Source organism: Chelon labrosus, assembly GCF_963514085.1.
Source record: "Chelon labrosus genome assembly, chromosome: 11".
Taxonomy (NCBI): domain Eukaryota; kingdom Metazoa; phylum Chordata; class Actinopteri; order Mugiliformes; family Mugilidae; genus Chelon; species Chelon labrosus.
In genome coordinates, this window is record NC_140344.1 from 29,531,451 (window position 1) to 29,549,929 (window position 18,479).

The following is an 18,479-nucleotide window of genomic DNA, read 5'->3' on the forward strand; positions in this document are numbered from 1 at the left end:
CCAGGAAACATGTAACACTACATATAGATTTATATTGTGAGGAGCTGTGTTGTATAACAGGGTTACCATGACATTGTGATGTCCTGGTGTGAACAAGCCTTTGTGTTGTTGAAGTCTGCTGAATTGAGCGCTGAAAACTGGAGATAGTTGGAATGGAATAAGTGATATAAGGGAACTTTAAATCCTGGATGTCACCAATGGGGACAAGTAGGTCAAGGACTTTAAGGTTTCTACCTGATGGTTAGAGAAGCAGCCACAGCTTTACATCCTCAGCTGAAGATCCAGCTCTGGTCCAAGCAGACAAATGGCTAAACATGGATGCTTTAATGACACTTTGCCCATGAGAAAGCAAGGGTGGGCAGGCTGCTGTAGGCAAAGACCATGAGTTTACGGGATATACGCCCAAACTGGTGACCGTTTAAAGCCGCTTCAGATCATTTAGTCAATTAGCATTTAACTGCAGCTCATGACCAGGACCCCAGACTAGAGTACATCAAGTTAAACTACCCAGAGACTGAAACACCAAAGTTAAAAAACCTTGAGCAGAACCAGTTCAGATGGAGAAAACGTCTGCTTGAAGCCAGACAGGCCGAGAGAGATGTGTTGAATTGTTAATAAATGCACCAGTGAGTATTTGTATTAAAGCCATTTTATTTGACATTAGAATCAGCAGCTCCTCTCAAGACAGAACCTACAGAAGCAAATAAAGCAGGAGTCAGAGACGGGATCAAGTCCTCATGATCACATCCTGATATCTGATCCTCTCCACAGAGACGGTCAGTAGCCATATTTGCCTGAAGCTTTAGATCCACTCCACGCCGGCGTCTTGGTGTCCTGTCTGAACTCTGGCTCAGCTGGGAACACAGAATATATGGGGGTGTAGCGGCTCTGGGAGAACACGGCTCTTCCTCTCTGGTAGCGTGAACGAGAGCTGATGGAGAAGAGCGGCTCCAGATCAGACACGTCGCTGAGCACCGGCTCGTCCACGGCTGCAGCAGATTCAGAGACCCAGGTCTCCTCTGCAGGGGTCCGGTAGTAGTTGGACCACTCAGGTACAGCCTGAGCCGCCTCATGGCCGCCATAGGGTCCAGGTCCAGAGTTAGACTGGTCTCCTAGTCCAGGGAAGCCACCTTTTGGGTCAGAACTCCACGCTCCTGTGAACCCATACCCAGCAGAAGACGGCTGCCACACGGGGTCTGAGGCCGCTCTCTGAGATCCACGATCTGAGGAGACACCAGCGTTGGTTGCAGATCGTTCAGATTTTCATTCTGGTTCAGAGACGTCTTACCTTTCTGGACAGGAACGCAGGAGACGCTTCCCATCAGCAGACACGAAATCCACAACACCCTGCACACACACACACCAGCCAACATTAATGAGATGGAAACCACCACCACCTCTGAGACGTTCAACACGCTCACCTCATACTGCTGCAGGGGATTCTGGGTAAAGGTAAAGGTGACTGGTTGACCTGCTCCTGATAGACACACACAACAATAAACTGATAAACAACCAGATTAGAGAGAGTTCAGGTGAATCAAGAGGACAGTTTCTACCTTCAACTAAAGCTGCAGCTGATCCCAACCAGAGCTCCTCAGTGACTCCATCCTGCAGGAGCTGCTTTTATATGATCCTCAGAGCACAGTCAGCTGATCACAGCTGATTGCTCAGTGGGAACAGCTGCTGTTCAGTCCTCTCCACCTTCTCATCCTCACATCTCTTACTGAACTGGACCAGACCAGCTGGTTTCTGTCCTCTGTGTTTCCTTCCAGATCTGGTGTCAGTCCACATGTGGAGGTGGTCTGGGACACATGTGACCTCCTTCCTTTGGTAGTGTGAACACACAATGAGTCCTGGGTCACATTAAAGACCACCTACTCAACAGGGCTGATCTGTGGAAGAGGAGTTTAACTCATTCATTCAACCACTAGTAGAAATGATCACATGAGGATGAAGCTTCAGGGTTCAGGTCTAATCTGAGTCTTTGTCTCTAAAATAATTCAGATCTTAACATGTGAGAGTCTTTCCATCTTGTTCCAACATCTGGATCATGTCTCCAAGTCAACCAGCAGCTGTTGATGGTTCTGATCCAGCGGTAGGTAGAGATCCATTAGAGACAGCAGCTGGTACAATATTCTACTGACCACATGATGGCGCTGCTGATTTACAGACACACACACTGAGATCAGATCTCAAGTGCTGGCTGGGGACGCATGTGGAGACACATTTAGATTAAGTCCAGGTGGAGACACAGGGACTTAGAGATGGACAGGTGTTCATATGAGGTCTTAGTGTCAACGCTGAAACATCTTCATGTGTCTTCTCCAACGTTAAGGACAGAAGAGGACATGTCACCAGTTCAGGAGCTGTTTTAAGTGACAACATGACGCCGCTTGTAGAACCAGAGAGAGCTCTGATGTTGTTTAGTTCATCTCATTTAGTTTCAGATTTTGGTTCATTTATTGGATCTACTGAGATGAAGAAACATCTTCAGACAACACAGGATCTTTATTAGTGCCAGAGCAGGACAGGAAAACAGCTTGAAGAATAAAAGTCAATAAATAAATTCTGTGGCCAGATAAAGATGTTAAAGCTCTGAAATCAGAAGGAAGTGGAGGTTCAGCATAAAGACACTGAATCACCTGCAGGTGGTTAATTAACCAAACAGCAGCTGTTCCCACTGAGCAATCAGCTGTGATCAGCTGACTGTGCTCTGAGGATCATATAAAAGCAGCTCCTGCAGGATGGAGTCACTGAGGAGCTCTGGTTGGGATCAGCTGCAGCTTTAGTTGAAGGTAGAAACTGTCCTCTTGATTCACCTGAACTTTCTCTAACCTGGTTGTTTATCAGTTTATTGTTGTGTGTGTCTATCAGGAGCAGGTCAACCAGTCACCTTTACCTTTACCCAGAATCCCCTGCAGCAGTATGAGGTGAGCGTGTTGAACGTCTCAGAGGTGGTGGTGGTTTCCATCTCATTAACGTTGGCTGGTGTGTGTGTGTGCAGGGTGTTGTGGATTTCGTGTCTGCTGATGGGAAGCGTCTCCTGCGTTCCTGTCCAGAAAGGTAAGACGTCTCTGAACCAGAATGAAGATCTGAACGATCTGCAACCAACGCTGGTGTCTCCTCAGATCGTGGATCTCAGAGAGCGGCCTCAGACCCCGTGTGGCAGCCGTCTTCTGCTGGGTATGGGTTCACAGGAGCGTGGAGTTCTGACCCAAAAGGTGGCTTCCTTGGAGTAGGAGACCAGTCTAACTCTGGACCTGGACCCTACGGCGGCCATGAGGCGGCTCAGGCTGTACCTGAGTGGTCCAACTACTACCAGACCCCTGTGGAGGAGACCTGGGTCTCTGAATCCGCTGCAGCCGTGGACGAGCCGGTGCTCAGCGACGTGTCTGATCTGGAGCCGCTCTTCTCCATCAGCTCTCGTTCACGCTACCAGAGAGGAAGAGCCGTGTTCTCCCAGAGCCGCTACACCCCCATATATTCTGTGTTCCCAGCTGAGCCAGAGTTCAGACAGGACACCAAGACGCCGGCGTGGAGCGGATCTAAAGCTTCAGGCAAATATGGCTACTGACCGTCTCTGTGGAGAGGATCAGTCAGTCGATGGTTCACGGACTCTTTTTGTCTTCAGGTCTTAAAGTTCCTGAGGTTTTGTTGCCGTTTTCTACTGCTCATGATGCAATAAAGGACTTTATGAACACGCATAAAACCTTCTGTCGGTTATGTCCAACTTAGTTAAAGTCTCTTCAGATTTCAGTGATAAGTTCAGCCTGGTGCAACTGTTTGACCTGCAGGACTATCGCTAGAATGGATTTAACTTTAAAAAGATTTTGAGGCATATCTACCACAAAAGGGGTAAAATACTACAAATGCACATACTTGGAATTATTGTACATGTCCAAGTGTAACTACAGTGGTCAAGTGATTTCTAAAGCACATATTTAAAACCACTGTTGGCCAAATGTTTTCACTTTCAACACAAAGGGTAGAAGATTTTTTATTTTTATTTTTTTAAATTAAACACAAACAGCCCTAAAACAATGGACGCAGAAGTTAAATGTGTTGAGGTTTAAAAACGGCCACTGTCTGGACCAGCCTGATACGAAGAGGAAAACTGATCCAGGGTTTGAAACGCACAAGAGAAGGGATGAGCTTCATCCTTGATACCTGATTAAACGGTCATCATGCTCATGAAAGTTTGCTTTCAAACTGGGGATTGTCACTGCAGCAGCATTCAGCATATCATACATATATGAGGGAGCTGGAATCTGTCTTTATTTTATTTCACATAAGTCTCACAGGAGGTTTAAATATGAACAATATATGGAATAAGTCTAAAATATAGTTTTCTATGTGTATAGGTCAGTGGTGTCTTATTACGGAAGCGTATTGCTGCCACACTGTAGGAAAAAAAAAGGCTCAATATTATGTAAATACATGAAAGTTTCTTGTTATAACATATTTTTCACGTTTTAACATAAGTATCACGTTATTTCATGATGATATTTTCACGTTATAACGTGAAAAATATGTTATAACAAGAAACTTTCATGTAATTACATAATATTGAGCCTTTTTTTTTTCTACAGTGTGGCAGCAATACTCTTCCGTACTCTTCCGTATCTTATAGACGCTTTCAGTCTTTTCTATATTCCATAGTTATTGTTGTTCTTCGTCCTCTCCGCAGGAAACGTGACCCAGAGCTGCTATCTGCTATTTACCGAATCAGCCAATCACAGCTCCCTTGTTTTATAATTCACGGTGACGCTTTGCTGTCCGTCCAATCAGCGACGACACTCCCTCCAGCCACGCCCATGCCGCTGTGACCACGCCCTCAGTGTCGTTCGTGCTCTGACGGTGGCTGAAGTTGTTCTCTGGAGCCTCCTGACGCGTCTCCGTCTTCGGCCTCAAACCCGCTCGTCTCGGCCTCTTTTTTCCGCCGCTCCCGTTGGATTCTAACCGAATGATGGAATAAGAAGACGCCATGGTGGTGAATTCAGTCCACTGGTTCCGCAAAGGTCTGCGGCTCCACGATAATCCGGCGCTGCAGGAGGCCCTGAACGGAGCGGACACGGTGCGCTGTGTTTATATCCTGGATCCGTGGTTCGCTGGCGCCGCTAACGTAGGAATCAACCGATGGAGGTTTGTGACTCATTTAAACTCCTTTAAACACAGTTAGATATATTAACAGCAGCCCCCAGGCTCCATTTTAAAGGATTTGTTTGTCTGATAAATATTCAGCTCTTGGAGTTTAGGTTTGGGCCTCCGCTGTGCGTCAGTTAGCTAGCGCTAGCTTAAAATGGAGCGTTCCATTCCGAGCCCCATAGAAGAAACGTACAAGTTTATGTTATCCTCATTTATCAGCGAAGTGTCTCGACTAGAATAAGACAACTTATTTAACTGAATCCGTGCTCCGTCCTGGTTTGTTCGGCATACACGTGGACAGTTTAGAAACGGTTAAATCGAAGACAGCCCCTCCAGCTAACAGTCAACACACTGTCAGCTAGAGGAGGTTTACATGGTCAGTGTAAACTTTTCTCACAGCAGTCTGGTGATAGAGACAGAACAGACGGGCATGTAAACAAGCCTCAAATTATGTTTTACATTTGATTTAAACTCCTTACTCCTCCACAGAAATGTCTGCTGGACACTGAATGCATGTTAATGGTGAAGTTTACTGTAGTTTTATTCCACTACACATTTAATTACTTCACAAAATTAAGGTTTCTATAAAGCCATCATTAGCAGCCATTACAGGGCTACACAGTAAAGATCAAACCAGCCCTACATATCCAGCGTGCTGTGCATCAGAGTTAATTATATAGTAAAAACACTCCCTTCATTAGGGACACCAGTGGAACCTGTCCTGCTCTGAATCCAGTCCTCTAGAAGGTGTTTAGCTTTCGTTTCTAATAACTGAGCGAGATGATGAGTCAACTGTAGAACTATTGAACTGACATGTGTTCCTATTATTGTGCCTGCGTAGACATTGTACTTTACTGTGTTTGTTTGTGTGGGGTCTGAATACGGGTCAGAGGTTTTGAGTGAAGACAGCCCGTTATGAATCATTTAAAGCTTCGAGCTGCAGCTGAACAGACGTTTCTAATCTTTTCTGTGGCCTACAGGGAAACATGCATGTGCTGGTGTTATTAGGGCTGGGCATCTCCAGAGTCTGTTCTCAGTCATCCAGGTTTATACAAAAAAGACAAAACAAAGACAGCTGGATGAAATGTCATCAGCAATCCCAACAAGTTTATTCCATATTCAGATTAACCTCCTTCACGTAGATGTTCAGTCCAGCTGTGATACAACCCAGAAAATCCTCCCCTCAGAGAAGCTGAATCCTCTGATAAGATGTCGTGGAGTTGAAACAGATCTCCATCTCTTTGACTGATGTTTGTGTGTGTGCAGGTTTCTGCTGGAGGCTCTGGAGGATCTGGACAACAGTCTGAAGAAGCTCAACTCCAGGCTGTTTGTCGTCAGAGGGCAGCCAACTGACGTCTTCCCCAGGCTTTTTAAGGTCAGTGTTCCTGCCCCGCCAGCCTGTTCTGTTGTTACCCCTCTTCAACCAGGAATCACCATCCAGAGAACCAGCCCACATGAGTCAGTTCACTGCAGGTGGAGGGGCAGGGTCCCACTCAGACAGCAAAACAAAGACTCCCTGGAGTGGCTGGAAATGAGACGCTTTATTCAGGACGATGTGTAAAAATAAGACGCACTCACTGAACTCTTTACCAGCTGTTGGTTTAGTTGGGGAGATTATCCATATGTTAAGTTCTTTATTTTAGAGAAGACAGGAAGGAAGGAAGGAAAGAAAGAGAGGAAGAAGGAAGGGAGTTGTTTGTGCATCATGACTTGAGGAGATGATCCGTATATTTAATCTCTGCCCTGACGTTGTAAACAGACAGTAAACTGCTCTGAGTAGTAACACCTACGTCGCCCTGTGGCCTTTTCAAAATATAATAAAACAGAATAGCACTTATGTAAAAGCCAGTATTATCAACAGGGTTGGGCTTCACTCCTGGATCGATTCTTTACAGGATAGAAACACTTTGGATCCTCTTGGTTCCAAATATTTTTGTTTTTGTGGTGGGAAGTGTCCCCGTCCTCTGAATGTGGTGGTGGACAGTTGTTGTGGAGTCTCTCCGTTGGGAACTGATCCTGCTCCAGCAAAGATCTGTTAGCTTAAACATGCTAGTGTTGATGTTAACGTTGTGATGACGTGTCGCTGACGAAGAAGTGGCCTAGTGGTTTGAAAAGTAGGAGGTAACCCACTCTATGTGTGGGTTAAATGCAGAGAATAAGTTAAAGAGAAGAACCCAATGAACACATGAAACACAAATATTAGACTAAAATGATCCAATATTACATATCAGAGAGGTGCTCCTCTAGGATCCAATCAGAGTCCATGTGTTCAGAAGTGTTTCCATCAATGTAATGAGACTCAGGTGTGGTTCAGTTCCTGGTTTAGTTTCAATAAATCAGGGATTTGTCTCAGTCTGATCTTCACAACACATGTTTGTGGACAAAGGAGCTTTCTGAGGAGCTCAGAGAAAGAGTTGTTGTTGCTCATCAGGCTGGAAAAGGTTCCAGAACCATCTCTGACGCCGTCCTCTACCTCCCATGTAAACTGATGGAGTCAGTGATGAGGTTTCCATTCGGCCGCGACACGATAAGAATCACGATGATTGTCTGCTGGAGGCCACTGAAGAAAGAGGAGAACTAGTTTGTCTTTTCAGGGATGGGGTGTGTTCAGAAATCGATCCTGTTTCACCTGAAGGAACGATCATCTCACAACAGACTGAACACACCTGATGATTCTTTAGTTTGTTGTTATTGTTGTTGTTATGCAACACACATGATCCAAACCAGGAGCTCTGCTGTTTGAGACTCTGAAAGAAAAATGAAATCAACACGAGTTTAATTGATTTTCATTTTAAAAAGCCAAAAAAAAATGTTAAACCAGTAAATTTACATTTGGTCCTTTAACCAGAAAGAAGTAAAGGAGAAACCAGTGGTTATTAGATTCATAGAAGAAGAAGAAGAAGAAGAAGAAGAAGATGTTTCCATCAGTGATTTCAGATCTTTTCTGTCTAAACGGAGCATGGTCATGACTCTGGACAATATTCAGATGGAAGTTTAGACTTTCTGACTCAAGGGATCTGGTCATCTGGAGAAGAACCAGGTTTATTTAGAGCTGAACACAATGATCCATGGACCAGAGAGACCTGGACCAGAGAGACCTGGACCAGTGGTCACCATGGAGACTATTTCCTGGACCCCAAATGGTTCAGAAACACAAAGACAAAGATTTTTAACTGAGAAACAAGAATAACAGGAAGGACTTGTAGCCTCAGTTCTTTTCAGAATCACAGTCTGGTAACTCTTATCTGGATTTTTATTTTATTTTATTAAATACATTTTATAAATCAGTATCAGATCTCTCAAATCAATCGTTTTGAATCGAAGGAAAGAAAATTAGGAATTTATTTTTAAACCTGGTCCTACTTTTCATATTTGAGACCAGACTTTCTCCAGCCATAGTTACTGTTGTGGTCGCTCCGTTGGGACCTGAGTATGAACTGTCAGCAACAGTAATGTTTAAATTATCTTCATTTGAAAAAAAGACAATATCAATTCATAAAACCCTCAGATAATAATATTAATCAGGTCCCAACAGAGCGACTCCAGATAAACACTACACCAGTAACCGTATATATTTATATTTATTAACCCGTGACCCTTTGTTTCCCTCTGTCCTGTCAGGAGTGGAACGTGACCCGGCTGACGTTTGAGTTCGACCCGGAGCCTTATGGGAAGGAGAGGGACAACGCCATCATCAAGATGGCCCACGAGTTTGGAGTGGAGACCATCGTCAGGAACTCACACACCCTCTACACCCTGGACAGGTGAGTGGAGCTGCACGGAAAATACCTCCTGAAATCATGGTGGACAGAAATACTGGTTCAAAATCTGTTCAGACACGACAGAGGAAAACATTTATACTGACATATTATACACAGTGGTTCAGTTTCTTTTATTTATCAGACGTCATGTTCAGTTTAAAGAAGCTTTGTATTATTTTAAGGTTTAAACACATTACAACGACCCAAATCCTCTGATCACTGTGTGTCATGTTTGTGTCATTTCACTTTGACTGAGTCTCTCTCAGATCATGTAGAGTTGTATTGTGGTTGTTTTTCATCTTTTTGTGGTTGTTATATTTGTCATTTTGTGTTGTTCAGGTTGGTTTGTGGTGTTGTTGTGGTTAGTCTGAGGTCAGTTTGTGTTGTTGGGGTCTCTTCAGGCTCATCCTGTTTGTTTTAGGTCACACTCGTTGGTCTTCTGGTTGTTTTGTGCCATTTTAAGCGGTTTTGATTTGTGTTGTATTTAATGTGTTGTGATTGGTCATTCTGTGTTGCATGGTTGCATTTATTCCCAGTTCCAGTTTCTGTAAACAGTCACTTCATTGAGAGGCCCTCACCCAGGGGCCCCGGGGTCTGAGCGGTCAGCGGTTCAGTGCTCCATGCTCTGGTCTGGGTTCACTGGTTAATTACTGTTATATAATGATTCATTAAAACGTGCTACGGTCACATATTAAACCACATCGTTCTCTGTAGTCGTCATGATTCACTTCAGTTCAGCTGAAACTCTCCAACAACATCCTGGAGAATCAGACAGCAGCACAGGCTGCAGCGCCCCCCGGTGGCCCCCCGCGGCCCCTGCAGGTCACACCCCGGTCCATGTGCAGAGATCAGGTGGTTCAATGAATAAGACTGGAGGAGTTTCCTCTGAAGCAGAGCAGCGTTACATAACTCTCTGAATATTACTGGGTGGACTGTACGAGGCAGGAGGAGCTTAGCTCTGGTCCTCGTGGACATGTGTTCAGCTTATTGAGCTCCTTTGTTGTAGTCACGGCGAGCCGGCCAATAGGAGGCCGCCTCTGCTGCGGAGCCTCCAACCAGCGCTCCTGAACGCCTCACGGATACACACAAGTTGCCTAAGATGGAAAAACTATAAATACAGAACACAGAACATCAGTGAATCACAGCAGTTAATAGGTTAAAGCTTTGACAGCCGAGGTCACATGTTAACCAACACATAGGATACATCCCATAATACAACACCTGTATGGCTGGATGTCCCACGTCAATAAAACACTGACGAGCTGCAGCAGAGGTTCTGCTCTCAGAGGTTTGTGGTTGTTCTGAAGTCATTATGAATTAGATTTATTTAGTTTTGTGTGTCTTTGTGTTGTTTTTGTTGCTTTGTAGTTTCATTTGTGTTGTTAGACTCCCTCAAGTCTCTCTTTGTGGGTTTATGGTTGCTTTTGTGGAAGTTTGATGCCATTTCAGGTCATATTCTTTCTGTTTTGCATCTTTTTTTCCTCATATTTTACCTTTAAAAACAAAAAAATAGACTTTGAAGCCATTAAAACGTCTGATCTGAGTTTTAGTTTCAAGGTCCCGTGTTTGTCTTGTTGACTAAAATCAGTAAAACGTGTCGACTAACGAGCTGCAGCAGAGGTTCTGTTCTCAGAGGTCTTAGTTTTGGTGGTTTGTGGTTGTCTGTGCACTACTTGAAGCCATTTGAATTTGATTGGAATTGTTTTGTGTTTCTTTGTGTTGTTTTTGTTGCTTTGTAGTTTCATTTGTGGACATTTGTGTTGTTGTGCTCCGGTAGTGTCTTTTGTGGGTTTGTGGTTACGTTTGACGCCATTTTGGGTCGTTTTCTTTCTGTTTGTGGTATGTTTACTTTTTATTTTCTCATATTTTACTTTTAAAAACAGAAACGTTTGAATTTGAAGCCATTAAAATGTCTGATCTGAGTTTTAGCTTCAAGGTCCCGTGTTTGTCTCTTTGACTAAAAGCATTTCCAGTTTGTTAATTAGGATAAATCAATAAAACACTGACGAGCTGCAGCAGAGGTTCTGCTCTCAGAGCTTTGTGGTTGTTTTGAAGCCATTATGAATTAGATTTGTTTTGTTTTGTGTCTCTTCGTGTTGTTTTTGTTGCTTTATTTCATTTGTGTTGTTAGACTCCCTCCAGTGTCTCTTTGTGGGTTTATGGTTGCTTTTGTGAAAGTCTGATCATTGTTCTACATTCTTTCGTCTTTCGTTCTCAGGATCATCGAGCTGAACAACAACAGTCCTCCTCTGACCTTTAAGAGGTTTCAGGCCATCGTCAGCAGACTGGAGTTACCAAGGAGACCCCTGCCCCCCATCAACCAGCAGCAGATGGACAAATGTCGAACTAAAATAGCCGACAACCACCAAGAGCTGTACAGCATCCCTTCACTGGAAGAACTAGGTAGGATTCATGGGTTTTAAGGTTTGAATGGATCTCCAGTCTCGGCTTCACTGTGACACAAATAAAGTCTTCTCAGAGTCAGAGTTTTAGTTCATTTCTGAAGAGTTCATGTTAACAGCATCTGTTTCCTGGTGGTCATGTGTCCAGGCTTCAGGACGCAGGGTTTACCTACAGCTGTGTGGCGGGGGGGAGAGTCTGAGGCCTTGGACCGACTCAACAAACATCTGGACAAGAAGGTCGGTCATACAAACAGGAAGCTCCTGGTGTCACTTTAAATGTTCTCCTGTCTGAATTAAAGCTGGATGTTTTTTTTGTGTAGGTGTGGGTGGCCAACCTGGAGCACCCACGGGTCAGCACATGCTCTCTGTACGCCAGCCCCACCGGCCTCAGCCCCTACCTGCGCTTCGGCTGCCTCTCCTGCAGAGTGCTGTACTACAACCTCCGAGAGCTCTACATGAAGGTAGCGTGGACACCTTCAGAAATGTTTATTATATAGTAGAAGACAAAATCTGTCAAGGATTAAACTATCTGACCAGAAGAAGAAGGAAGATTGAAGGAAGACTGAAATCACTGCAACAGAAAGAGACCAGACGCCTGAGTTACAGCAAACTGATTAAGGAGTTAATTAACCAACATTTGTAGTAAAAGTTGATTGTTGAACTTTGATTGATTAAACTTTCATTGTACTGTTTGTCCTTTAAAGTGGTGAAGTTAGTCTTTCCATCTCTTCAGGGTTGTTAATCGTCCCGTATAAACTTCAGTGACTTGCTGAGTTCTTTATTTGACCCTCAGACGTGGATTCTCAGTGTTTCCTCTTCTGTCCATCAGCTCCGTAAGCGCTGCAGTCCTCCTCTGTCTCTGTTCGGTCAGCTCTTATGGAGGGAGTTCTTCTACACCGCCGCCACCAACAACCCCAACTTTGACCGCATGGAGGGAAACCCCATCTGTGTCCAGGTGAGCATCAACAATGACCTACAGGGTCACGCTAACATCAGGGTTAATGTTGACGGACGTTTTAGTCGTCTGTTTAAATATGTGTCAGGAAAAAGGCGATAACTTCACGTAACTAGTAAAGTAGATGAGACTTCTTTAAACTTGGATAAATGCCTTCATTCTCGGTGTAAACACTGAAGTTAAACGGGTCTGTGTCACGTTTGTCTCCAGATCCCATGGGACCAGAATCCAGAGGCGCTGGCCAAGTGGGCCGAGGGTCGGACCGGCTTCCCCTGGATCGACGCCATCATGACCCAGCTGAGACAGGAGGGCTGGATCCACCACCTGGCCCGTCACGCCGTGGCCTGCTTCCTGACCAGGGGAGACCTGTGGATCAGCTGGGAGAGCGGCATGAAGGTGGGACCCCCGAGACTTTCAGGCTTGGTTTTATTTTGGGACAGAGTGGCGATGCTTCATGACGTCGGCGTTTCTTTGTCGCTGCAGGTGTTTGAGGAGTTGCTGCTGGATGCAGACTGGAGCGTGAACGCCGGCAGCTGGATGTGGTTGTCCTGCAGTGCCTTCTTCCAGCAGTTCTTCCACTGCTACTGTCCCGTCGGCTTTGGACGGAGGACAGACCCGACAGGAGACTACATCAGGTATGTCCGTTAGAGACAGCAGCTGGTATAATGTCCTACTGACCACATGAGGGCGCTGCTTATTTACAGACACACACACTGAGATCAGATCTCCAGACTCAGACCAGATTCAGCTGACATTCCTCTGGTCTCTCCTGCAGGCGTTACATCCCCATCCTGAAGGACTATCCCAACCGTTACATCTACGAGCCGTGGAACGCCCCCGAGTCGCTACAGAAGGCGGCCAACTGTGTGGTGGGAGTGGATTACCCCAAACCGATGATCAACCACGCAGAGGGCAGCAGGCTCAACATCGAGAGGATGAAACAAGTTTACCAGCAGCTGTCTCATTACAGAGGACTCAGTAAGTCAGCAAGGCTTCCGTCGTATCGTACAGACGCTACTGATATTTATTTTATTGTCTTCTGTGGTTTAGAGTCTATCCCCATGATTCTACATCAACTATCCACCACATGGTGACTTGACTGACAGAATCTGAGCCCTGAGCCTCAGTTTCATACATGATCCTTTACCTCCATCTAGTGGTCTAATGGTGGTACTACAGATACTAAACACAATGCAGCCATCTAGTAGTGAAAGTTAGCTTAGCATTGATATGTAGGAACACTTTGGGTTCTTTGGTTCTCCAGATGTCCACATGGAGAGTGGGCCTGGTTCTATTGTTACTAGAACCTTTGTGGTATTTCTCTAAACTCTTGGTCCAGTTCTAGTCAAGGGGTTGCTGAATGAGTTCAGAATGATATCATTGCTATCAGGGTGTTTTCTACTCTCTGATCTAGAAGATGTTTTAGTTGATCACTAATTAATCAGACACAATGTTACTGACACTGAAGTCTGACCTATCCATGGAGACCAGGGTCTATAGAGACCAGGGTCATAGTGACCAGGGTCCATGGAGACCAGGGTCCACGGAGACCAGGGTCCATGGAGACCAGGGTCAGGAACATGAACCTGCTGGTTCTGGAGATAGTCCTGATTTATTTAGGGTCTTTTTAGGCGACACTCTCCTCCCAGAGTCCTAGAACAGGAATCATTTAAAACATTTTCTTTCCGTCTGGATGAAAACACACCGGGGACAAACCTTTTAATAACCGTGTCAGAGATCCTGGTCCCGTTCATGTCAGAATCAGGTTTTTATAGAACTGCTCAGAGCTCATTAATCAACCAGGACGTCATCAGATAACCTCTGGACGCTCTGAGCTGGTGATGAGCAGAGATTCAGTTCGATCTGAGTTTTTTTTCAGGGAGGAAACTCGTGGCTAACTCTTGTAGCGTGAGGCAGGAGATGAACCGTTCTCTTATGAGGTGTGTGTTTGTGTCAGGTCTGCTAGCATCAGTCCCGACGATCCAGGAGGAAGCAGAGCCACCGATGACCGACGAGTCCCAGACCAGCAGTGGCCCCGGTAGGAGGACACCACAGAAGACAGAAGAATCATATTGTCCCTTCAGAGATGTAGAACATGTTGATGAACGTGTTCTGACTCTTGTCTCGTTTCAGATTCTCCTCCCAGAGATCTGGTCGCCGACTGTGAAGCCGCCGGCTGCTCCACGGCCCCCGACTCCTCCACCTGGGCCCCACACCCAGACCTGGAGGAGGCCGACCCGAGCCGCCACCCTCACACCGTCTCCACCTCCTCGGGCTCTCACCCCGGCCATCCACCCTCCCCAACCCCCAGCCCCCTGTCGTGGTCCAAACCCTCCTCCCCATGCTCCTCCTGCCCCACCTCGTCTCCGTCACCGACTCCGTCCACCACCCAGACCTCCTCTCTGGGGCCCAGGAGGAAAGGCCTCACCCGGAAATCACGTCGCGGCCAGAGGCAGCGAGCGCGACACTGCTGCCCCCCGGTGGCCAGGGAGGGGGAGGAGGCAGTGGGGGAGGAGAGGATGGAGGAGAGGATGGAGGAAGACAGGATGGAGGAGGACGTGGAGCAGGACGAGGAGAGAATGGAGGATGAGAAGACTTCAGAGGAGACGGGAGGACAGCAGCAGTGATTCAAGGTGAAACATCTGGATGTAATTATGATCACCTGGCTCCTCCTCCAACCAATCAGAGACATTTAAACTAGTCAGATGACGTGGCTGCTGTTACTCTCCTGTTCATCATCACATTAAGCCCCGCCCACACTATCTGATTGGATGTTTTCTCCAAGCTACAAAGTCACTGTCTTGTTTTGTTGATGAATTTGTTTGATCATTTCCTGATCTTGTTAGAACCTGAAATTTTGCATCTTGGTGTCTTTAGAACCTGATCTGTTTAGAACCTGAACTCATTAGAACTTTTGAACCTGAGCTCAATAAAACTGAACTCATTAGTGCTTAAACGGTTTCTCCTCCTCTGGTTTGTTTTTCAGGTACGAGAACAATCTGCTAACACCTGGACACACAATAGACGTACGAGGAACCGGCTTCTGGACTTCAGGAGAACGACGGACGCAGTTAAATAAACATTTTACTCACATTTACTCCAGAAAACCGTGGAAACACAACAGAGACGTTCTAGTGAGTGAGAACAAACACTCGGTGGTTAACAGGAAGTGGAGGCCGTGAGCCGTGAGTATCTCAGGAGTAACGAGGCTCTGCAGCAACATGGCCGCCCGCCGCCAGGTCTCCGGGACAGAAAAGGAACCTCGATGTGTTTTCCACCGTTGTATTACTGTCGTTTCTAAAGATTAATGAGATGTGGCAACAAGAAGAACAAGAAGGTGTTCACAAAGATGGCCGACACGTCGCAGTTTCCTCATGTCGTACAAAAGTGAAGCTGAAATATGTCAGAAATGAACAGTGACATTGTTTTGCTGCAAGGCAACTGTTGGTACCTTTGACCTATAGAGGCTAACAGCTAACAAGCAGCTAGCTTAATGTAGGAAATATAAAGGAATATTATGAGATTAAATTACAAAATGTCAACGTCTGAAAACATCAGCAAACACGTCACAACTCGTGACCATAAGGGGGCGCTGTTCATACAAAGATAGAGTTAGTTTATCCCAGCTGTCACCATCCTGACGCTAGCTAGTTAGCTAAATGTTAGCTTCTTTGGTTTAACACTAAGCTTGATATATAAGCAGCCTTCATGGCGTCTCCAGCACAAGATGGCCGCCTCCGTTTCCACCATATTTTGGCTTCACTTGTGGGGGGGCGGGGTCATGTTGTTTCTAAACCAGTTCACTCTGAATCAGAACAAGAGCGTCTTTAGCAGCAGACGTCGGCTTCAGACTTCAGACAATATCAGGATCAAATCATAACCCAACGGCTTCGTAACGAGTTTGTGACGTAGATCTGCCTGAAAAAAACAAAACCCTCATGATTTTATTCAAAACTGAAATAAGAGCTGAAACTTATTTTTAACAGCTTGTTTCACTAAATTATAAACACACAACAGCTGGAAATTAGCAGTTAGCTTTAGCAAAAGCTAATTTAACCACTTTTTTCCTGTTTCAGTGAGACGTCTGTTATATTCAGACTTACATTCTTGGAAGTTGTTGCGTTTTGATTGGCCGTATACCAGGAAGTAGACCTGATGAGCCTGTGATCAGCTGATCTGACCCAGAAACGTCTGAACCCGGCGAATCTCAACGTGTTGATATGTAAATGCCTCGTGTGAATGTTTTTTGGAAGATATCTGATATTTTTGCCAGCAGCAATTTTAATTAGGGAGCGTAATGTTTTTGTAGTGCGTGACCTCCCCGTCTGTGGAGGCGTAGCGGGATGCTAGCCGACAGGATTTAGATGGAGGAGGTGACGAGGGGGCGGAGCCTGAAAACGCTGCTTTGCGTGACTTGAATGTAGAGAAGAAACAAGACGTGTTGTTCTCCCCACATATTTATCTGTATATAAGATATGTAAATGAACCTCGTCCCGTGTCACTAAGGGTCTGGTTGGTTGGGGGGGGGTTCACAAAGGCTCAAACTAAAAGTGTCCCCTAGAGGGCAGCAGCAGATTCTGCACCCGGTCGGTCAAACTGTAAAACCTGTTTTTAAATTAATCTCAATCCAAATAAGTTAATAAATAATAAGAGAGAGTAAAATCAGCCGATCAGTCAGTGTCTCAAACATCACTGGAAATAATTCAACTTTTAATCAAAACTACAGATTCTCCATCATGTGGAGGTACGATGCAAAAGTCTAGTAAAAGAAAACGTCCTTTAATCGTTTCAGATTTATTTTTTTTATATATATTTTAAACATGACAGGAATTGTTAAATGAGTTTTAATATTGTTAACACTGTAAAAATATGAGGATGACGTTGGTCAAACTAATTCAGTTAAAGACCAGAAATATCTGAGTCTGTTCAAGATCTCTTTACTTGGTTTATTCATAAAGTTCAAAAACCAGATGGGTCGAATGTGAACCCATTAGAACCCAAACTCTTTCGAACCTGTTCAGGTTTAAGACCCAGGCAGGTTGGGTTCTTTCTAAAGGAGCAGGATCATAAAGACCCTGCAGCTGATGCTCTTTGTGAACCCCCCGTCCCCCCCACCTCACTGATTCCTGGACGGCGTAGATTTCCCTCAAAGCGGGGTAAGACAGAAACCCTGCAGCTCCCGATGGAGGCGTCCTGTCGGTGGAACCCTCTGACCAACTGGAGAGGAAAAGTTCCCACTGATCCTGAACGCAACACGGGCCTGGATCACCGGCTCCTGGTCGTTCTTTCCAGCTGGAGTCAGCGTGATGCTCTCAGTGGGGTGGGGTGACAGGGTTGGGGGGGGGGGTCTGTCCAATGTCGTGGGCCTCGTGGATATTTATTTGTTTTCTATTGTACAAAAAAAGAGTTTATTTTCATTAAAATTGCTGAAGAAATTGTGATTCAATGAGAGTTCATGGTGTCATTTCTCTTTATTCACAACAGAAGTACAATGCCCTGCTAGCTAAGCTAAGCTAGCTGATGCTAACCGTAAAGTCCAAAACCAAAAATAAATAGGTTTAAATCTTAATCGTCCCAATGAAAGACAAAATATTTGTTTGTTTGATTCTCGTTTCTTCTTGGGAAGTAAGACATGAAAATACTTTCATCCTTTTATGGAATTATCGGGAAAGTTTCCCTGAAACTACAGGAACATATAAATGAAAGCATCTACACAGGAAAGATATTTCACCAACAACTAGTCAGATATGTCTTCTAAATACAACAACAACATGGCGTCCTCCGTCCCTGGTGTCTTCTCTGATTCAGATGTTTTTGATTGATAGTCTGAACACATTCAGCTGGAACTGTGTTGGTTTAAAGAATGAAAACAGCTACATGTGGATAAATGCTAGAAAGGCCTATTAGCTGCTAGCTAAAGGTAAGATGCTAATGCTAAATTAGCTGATAATCTGTTTATCCTAATTTGTCCACTAGGGGTCGCACCGTTTAGTCAGAGTAGCGGACCTAAAACACAGATACCAGACATAAACAGCAGGGGGCAGCAGGGCGCAGCCTGGGGCCGTAAATGACACGTTTGTTTATCGTGATTAAGATTAACTGGGCGTGAGATGTATCCATGGTTACCAGAATGTCTTTGTCAAAAAGGGGAAAAGTGGACATAGAGAAACGAGTCTTCCAAGAAAAATGGACAGTTCCTGTTTATTCACAGAGGTG

At 45.1% G+C, this 18,479-nt stretch overlaps 3 protein-coding genes across 4 annotated transcripts; 2 read left to right on the plus strand and 1 right to left on the minus strand.

Moving 5' to 3' along the window:
- Positions 1-633: 633 nt before the first annotated feature.
- LOC311496286 (uncharacterized protein) lies at positions 634-1,630 on the minus strand. Its single transcript, XM_084556084.1, has 5 exons — positions 1,557-1,630; positions 1,422-1,477; positions 1,289-1,347; positions 795-1,223; positions 634-691 (listed from the first exon to the last, which is right to left on the minus strand). The coding sequence occupies exons 2-5, from the start codon at positions 1,424-1,426 to the stop codon at positions 651-653; spliced, it is 534 nt and encodes a 177-aa protein (XP_084412210.1). The 5' UTR covers positions 1,427-1,477; positions 1,557-1,630; the 3' UTR covers positions 634-650.
- A 1,127-nt stretch (positions 1,631-2,757) lies between these two features.
- LOC311495891 (uncharacterized protein) lies at positions 2,758-3,709 on the plus strand. Its single transcript, XM_084555539.1, has 4 exons — positions 2,758-2,795; positions 2,875-2,930; positions 3,005-3,063; positions 3,129-3,709. The coding sequence occupies exons 2-4, from the start codon at positions 2,926-2,928 to the stop codon at positions 3,572-3,574; spliced, it is 510 nt and encodes a 169-aa protein (XP_084411665.1). The 5' UTR covers positions 2,758-2,795; positions 2,875-2,925; the 3' UTR covers positions 3,575-3,709.
- An 835-nt stretch (positions 3,710-4,544) lies between these two features.
- cry2 (cryptochrome circadian regulator 2) lies at positions 4,545-17,596 on the plus strand. Of its 2 annotated transcripts, XM_084554431.1 has the most exons (13): positions 4,545-5,142; positions 6,412-6,520; positions 8,767-8,909; positions 11,125-11,309; positions 11,457-11,545; positions 11,629-11,769; positions 12,138-12,263; positions 12,474-12,659; positions 12,747-12,898; positions 13,039-13,241; positions 14,221-14,301; positions 14,397-14,896; positions 15,250-17,596. In XM_084554431.1, exons 1-12 carry the CDS (start codon positions 4,985-4,987, stop codon positions 14,888-14,890), a joined length of 2,067 nt encoding a protein of 688 aa, XP_084410557.1. In that variant the 5' UTR covers positions 4,545-4,984; the 3' UTR covers positions 14,891-14,896; positions 15,250-17,596. The 2 variants fall into 2 exon arrangements, with proteins under 2 accessions (XP_084410557.1, XP_084410558.1); XM_084554432.1 differs by lacking the exon at positions 14,221-14,301.
- Positions 17,597-18,479: the final 883 nt, after the last annotated feature.